Here is a 6,907-nt window from a genome sequence, read left to right as displayed (position 1 = left end):
AATAAATGAGCATGTTTGTGATACCGGGTTTTCCATCACTTTCATTTATTATAATCATAAAGACTCAGGGGTATTCAAACTTTTTTGATGCCAAGGACACCAAAATATGATGACACTAGTAAGTAAGTGTGATATTATAAAGACAAAGCGATGTTTAAAAATAAAATAGGCCTAACTGGCATTTATTATGCTATTGTAGTACAAAATAATTCAAATATTGTCTAGATAATATTCAAAATACTTTGTGAAAAATAATACGCAGCACAACCGTGATAATAAGAATAATGAATGACACTGAAGACTGGAAAATTTCGACTTTGCCATCACAGGAATACATTTTATTTTAAAATATATTAAAATTAGAAAACAGTTCTTGTAATTTTATATGATAGTATTACTGTTGAAGTTTTCCGTGACCCCTAGACCCCTACATGTCATTGCTTTTTAGTGTTCGAGTTTTACGGATGTGATAGAAACTGAACACTATTTTTGAATTTGTATGTACTTGTATGCCAATTTAACATTCAAAACAACTTCTTTTGTGATTGCTCAACGCTGCATATTGTCAAATGATATTTTGACACAAAGGCCTTGTTTATTATGATTGTAATGTCTTATCAACATGTAGGCCTACTTAAGCTATTGTGTACATAGAACTGTAAGTACAGAGTTCAAAAAGATCCTGCATCATGTTTATGATGGGAAAGCACTTATGAACTTTAAACAGTTTGATGTATCATATATAACTAGCACTATTCAGATTACAATGGAATGTCTTTTGTTACACGCACCCCTCTCTGACGTGTGAATCAGACAATACAGTGATTTACCAGAAAACATCCGCTTAAGGCCTTGACTTATCTTAGTTTTACCCTTGTCAGTCCTTTTTTTTTTTTTTTTTACACCTATTTAGTTGAGATTAACTTTACTGTTACCCCATAATATGTGTTAAATAATAATACAGTCACAATTTCAATATAACAAATCTATTACATTTGCTCTGTTTACTGTTGTTTGGGCCATTTTGACCACAAAGTCAGTGTGGTCCAAATTTGGACCCCATTGAATTTCATTGTATGGACAAAACCAGACATTTTTCAAAAGATCTTCTTGTGTTCCACTGAAAAAAAGAAAAGAAAAGAGTCATGTTTGGACGAATGACATAATGGAGAATAAATTATGACTAATAATTTTTATCCCTTTAAGTATATTTTCAGTGCTATTTCTAAATCCTTTGGGACAGAGGGTTAATGCTAAAGTCTGATTACTTCCATATTGGTCCAATATACATCTAAATACAATATTCTGTTTTATTTTATTGAATACAGTGATTCAGTTGCAACCTTTTGTCAAGAGGGACTGATGTCATGAGAGCACAGTTTCAGTGATGCGTGCAGTGTCTTGAACAGGTGTGTTTCTGCACACTGTCCTCATGTATTTGGCAGGGCAGCTGTAAGAGAGGAACCTGAGAGAACTATGATAGTGCTGTTATTAATATTGCACGTTCACGGCACTTTCTCTTGAAGTTTGGAGTGCATGTGTGTGTTGTTTAGCAGTGGAAAAAGGAAATGAATCTCAGAGTAAGGGTGCACTTCTCTCTACAGACTCCTAGGAAGAGCTTTCCTCCGGTGTTTGGTGGTTTCCCCAGTACTAAAGTCTCTTGACCACAGTCAGCTGACAGGGTGCTCCTAGCCTACATCAAGCAATATAGTGTTTTCATATCCCGTTTTTGGTGATTTCATGAAAAATAGAGAGAAAGTGTCAGACACCTGTGACTGCATGGAAATAAAAACCTATTTATTCAGAACACCATTGCTGAAATCTCAGCTGGACAAAACTGTGTGATCTTTCACCAACAAAGTAGTTGTATACCACTTTTTATCCCATTATTCTAAAACTGCTTGACTATTTTTGTGAATGTACATTTTAACAGGTAAACATATATAATATGATAACAACAGACAGTGTAACTACTAGTTTTGGATTTTAGCAAGTTATGGTAATTGTTGCATTAATGGACTGGTAACTGAAGGTCTACTAATGATCAACGGTTGTTGTCATCTTGTCCAATTCTGCCCTCTGCTGGTGATAAAACCCGTACACAATAGAAATGGAAGTTTCATAATTATTTAGTAACCAGAAATAATAATTATCTATCTATCTATCTATCTATCTATCTATCTATCTATCTATCTATCTATCTATCTATCTATCTATCTATCTATCTATCTATCTATCTATCTATCTATCTATCTATCTATCTATCTATCTTGTGAAAAGTGCCTTTACATGCACATGAACTTTAATGACATCCCATTCTTAATCCGTAGGGTTTAATATAGAGTTAGCCCACCCTTTGCAGCTGTAACAGCTTCAACTCTTCTGGGGAGGCTTTCCACAAGGTTAAGGAGTGTGTTTATGGGATTTTTTGACCATTCTTCTAGAAGTGCATTTGTGAGGTCAGGCACTGATGTTGGACGAGAAGGCCTGGCTCTCAGTCTCCGCTCTAATTCATCCCAAAGCTGTTCTGTCGGGTTGAGGTCAGGACTCTGTGCAGGACAGTCAAGTTCCTCCACACCAAACTCGCTCATCCATGTCTTTATGGACCTTGCTTTGTGCACTATCCATCCATCCATCCATCCATCCATCCATCCATCCATCCATCCATCCATCCATCCATCCATCCATCAGTTAGTTAATGTCTATTAGTTAATGCTTCAGGTATCATGATATAATGATTAACAACACTTTTTACAGCACTTAATACAATGTTAACTTCTACATATTAATAGACTTTAGCATTTAGTGTTGTATGGATTAGTTAATTAGTCAATTACCTAATGTTAGTTCATTGTAACCAGAAGAGATCTGGTGGCTTGATGATTTGATGATTTGAGTTTTGTGACATGGTGTGTTATACTGCTGGAAGCAGCCGTTTAAAGACGGGAAACCTGTGGTCATAAAGGGACTGACATGGTCAGCAACAGGTTGTGGCGATTAAATGATGCTCAATTGGTACAAAGGGGCCCAAAGTGATGCTCAGTTTGAACTTCAGCAGATCATTTTGACCATGTCTAAATGCCATGCATTGAGTTACGAGTATGTGTGTGTGTGTGTGTGTGTGTGCCTACTTAACTATATTTTGGAGACAAATTTGTACCCAGAAGTGACCAAAACCTGACAAAATCTCCAAAAATCTCCCTTTAGGGACGTCCTCATTTGTAAATAAAAATAAAGTAATTAAATGTTTTTTTTAAAAATGTAAAAATGCTGAAAGTTTTCTGTGTGTGTGTGTGTGTGTGTGTATGAACCATATTATTCAGTTAACATTAATTAACATTAAACTAAATGAACAAAAACAGTAACATTGCTAAGTCCATTGTTAGTTAAACTAATGCATCAAAAAAGGTATTATATGTTTTAGCGATTAATTTTATTGTTCATAAATTATCAGGATGTGGAGCAAAATACAATCCTAGCAAGACTTTTAAAGCAATATTTTGGGTAGCAATGCCTCTTTTTACCACTAGAGGGAGTCAGCTTTCTGCAAACACACCAATATTTAACTATATGCTTCTACTACTGCAACTACCATGAGCAACAGTAATAAATAACAGGAGGTATTAGTTGAGCAAAGAAAACAACAAACTGTCAGGTCTGCAGCACAGCCTGTCTTCATTTGTTATGACTTTAGGCTGTTATTAAAATGTATAGGCTTATGCATTTAATTTACTTTCAAAAGTATATGGGTATATTTTTAAAAATAGAATAAAAATAGCGAGACCTGTGCTAAAGAATCAGATAAACAACAAAAGTCCACAAATGACTTTTCATTCAGAAAGACACTTGCAGGGGTTAGATGACATTTCAGTATTTCAATATCATGCCCGTTTGTATGTCACAAATAAATATTTTATCACATAACATTATATAATATATAAATAATATGTACAGCAGTAAGTTCCAAAGGTCTGAGACCACATTGTGAAAATTATTTATTTTTTATTCTGTAAAAGATTGGATTTTGAAAAAAGTAAATCAAAGAAAAGTTATTATATAAAATAAATAGGATTTACGATTCCTAAGCTTTTGCAAGGTCAATATTTAAAGGTAAGCAAATTTGTCAGACTTGCTTTCTCTTTGGACCTCAAATCAAGAAACTAGCGCAATCACCAGGTTCCAGCTTGAGTGGCTACTGTGCCATTAAATATAAGGGCTGGATTTTAAAATTATGCTGTTTTTTCTTTCCGCTGATAATCACAATCAATGCATTTTACATGCAGCCCAATTCATAGTCTATATTTTATTACATTTCTGTATGTTGGTATTTTTGTAAGTGAATTTGTATTGGATGTAACAGACCACAAGAGGACAAATCTAAACTGAACGCTTTCAAAGAATTTTAGTTTCTTTTCAAAAGCATCTATAAAGCCATTCACCTTTTATTCAGCACATTTTGTGGTCTCTGTCATTCAGTTTAAAAGCGTTTGAATCCACCAATAGGCTTTGAGGCTGCAGATATTGGGATGTAAATGAACACACAGCGCGTGCTGGCGCAGTGAAAGCGTCCGATTGTTTATTGAGCTCGCGGAGCCACGCGCCCGGCTCGCGGAGCGTCACCCGGCGGGGGCGGAGTCTTGCGCAAGAAGCGTGCGTCTTCAAAGGGGGTGGGGTGTCGGACGCGTGTTGAAAAAGCAGAGGGCTGCCAAAGTTTGTATCAGATACGAGAGACAGCGAGACTCGGACCACAATACTCCCGAACGACCACGCGAAAGGCACGAGAGTCGTGCGTCGCCACTTTGTGTGTGTGTGTGTGTGTGTGTGTGTGACAGTGATAGTGGATTTCTTGTTACACTAGACTTACCAAAAGAGATGAATACTGCAACGCAACTGGCGCAAAGTGCATGCAACGCGTCCATCACCCTGCAAGAGTGCGCGCTCCCGAGTCAAACCAAGTTGAAGGTGCTGAAAAGACAGCGCTCGAGCTCACCGGAACTCCTGCGCTGCAAGCGGAGACTCACGTTCAACGGGCTGGGATACACCATCCCGCAGCAGCAGCCCGTCGCAGTGGCGCGACGCAACGAACGCGAGAGGAACCGCGTCAAACAGGTCAACATGGGATTCCAGACGTTGCGTCAACACGTCCCTAACGGCGCGGCCAATAAGAAGATGAGTAAAGTGGAAACGCTGCGCTCGGCGGTGGAGTACATCCGCGCGTTGCAGCAGCTGCTAGACGAGCACGACGCGATCTCTGCCGCTTTCCAGTGCGGCGTTCCGTCGCCGACGCTCTCGAACTCGTACTCCGCAGATCCAGAGTCGCCGCACTCGTCCTATTCGTCCGATGAAGGGAGTTACGAGCACCTCAGCTCTGAAGACCAAGAGCTGCTGGACTTCACCACTTGGTTTGATCGCTACTGATGAGATTTTACTCTCCTGCACCCAAACTTTCCAAGGGAACTTCTTCTCGTGACTGCTGGAAAACCCAGTTTAGGCAATCTACATGTATTTTGGAACATGGCTGCTAGTTTCTTGCTGGTCTGTTGACCACCTTAAGCTATTATGGTGGTTTGTTGCTGGTCCGAGATGATCTTAGACCAGATTGAAACCAACCACTGTGTTTCAAAATAGCCTAAACTTCACAGATCGCTGGATCAGCAGGCAGTGCCGTGGCTTAGTGGTTAAGCTGGAATAGGCTGTAGGTTCAAACCCCAGTGGGGTCCTTGAGCTTCTACAAAACAATACAAAAAGACTGCTGAATGAACACATTTCATAAGTGCAATTGTGGGCATGATATGCCGAGGCATATGTTCTTTATGTCCTGTTATGTTATTTTGATAAAACAAACTCCCCAAGTCAATTCCAAGAATGTCAAGTTAATGGGAATATTGATTATTCCCAGACAGCAACATAGAGTCGGCCCACATCTGGGCTGTGTGGAATCCATGTGTACCAGATATGGGCCGGATCTGGGCCAAAACTATGTTGCTGTCTGGGTTACCTACAACCAACTACCAGGTCTGCTTAAGGACCTACGTTGAAATTTGTACAATAACTTTTTTGTATTGTTAAAGATGAAGATATATTTTTTTGTAAGCCTCTTTGTGACAATGAACACTGTTAGTTTGTTGTAATAATAACCATTCCGTTATAGGTCAAAATTGTTTTTAACACTGGAGAAGATTTGATCTGTCGATCTGTATTTATTAAAATTGTATTGTTTAGATGTAGTTCTTCCTGTGAAACCATACATGGCAGATTTTTTTCAAATGCACTTGTCAATTTTTTTTAGTAGTGTACATAAGTGATTTAACAAATATATTTTGTGGAAATGTTTTTATAAATAAATCTGCTCTATTTATGCATACGTCAGTGTTTCTGGTTGATTTTCAGCTTGGGAAGACAGTATGTTTTCCCTGCTTGACAGGTGATAAAACATAAAGACACTACTTATTGTTAATAATTGAAATAATGACTTGGATTTCACCTAAAGGCTGATACATTTCAAATGGGGACAATAAAAACACAAAGACCCCATTTAATGATCCCTCAGTAAGAGTTTTAATAAGTGCAGCTCATGCATAACAACTTAGATTAGTTGGTAACACTTTATTTTACAGTGTTACATGTACTTACCATAGTAATAACAGTAAATTATGCATAATTACATGCAACTAACCCTCAACCAAATCCTAATCCACCCTAACCCTATAGTAAGTGCATGTAGTTGCTTAATATTACTCAGTACTTAAATATATAATCCCCCCCCCCCCTCCCCTCCCCTTTTAAGCAGGTGTGAGGCACGTGCCTGTGTTTGGTGGGACACATCTGCTCCACCCCATTGGCTGGCTGATGAACCCTCTCGGCTGGAGTTTTATAAATAAGGGAGTGATTTATGACAGCAATTATT

General features: G+C 38.2%; 1 protein-coding gene across 1 annotated transcript; it reads left to right on the top strand.

Annotated features, from left to right (window-relative positions):
- Positions 1-4,686: 4,686 nt before the first annotated feature.
- Positions 4,687-6,364, top strand: LOC311070525 (achaete-scute homolog 1b-like). Its single transcript, XM_084094434.1, has one exon. It carries the CDS (start codon positions 4,873-4,875, stop codon positions 5,416-5,418), a length of 546 nt encoding a protein of 181 aa, XP_083950560.1. The 5' UTR covers positions 4,687-4,872; the 3' UTR covers positions 5,419-6,364.
- Positions 6,365-6,907: the final 543 nt, after the last annotated feature.

This window comes from Abramis brama (genome assembly GCF_963993115.1).
Source record: "Abramis brama genome assembly, chromosome: 20".
NCBI lineage: Eukaryota > Metazoa > Chordata > Actinopteri > Cypriniformes > Leuciscidae > Abramis > Abramis brama.
Note: the sequence above shows the minus strand (reverse complement) of the source record. Positions and strands in the feature narration are given on the sequence as shown.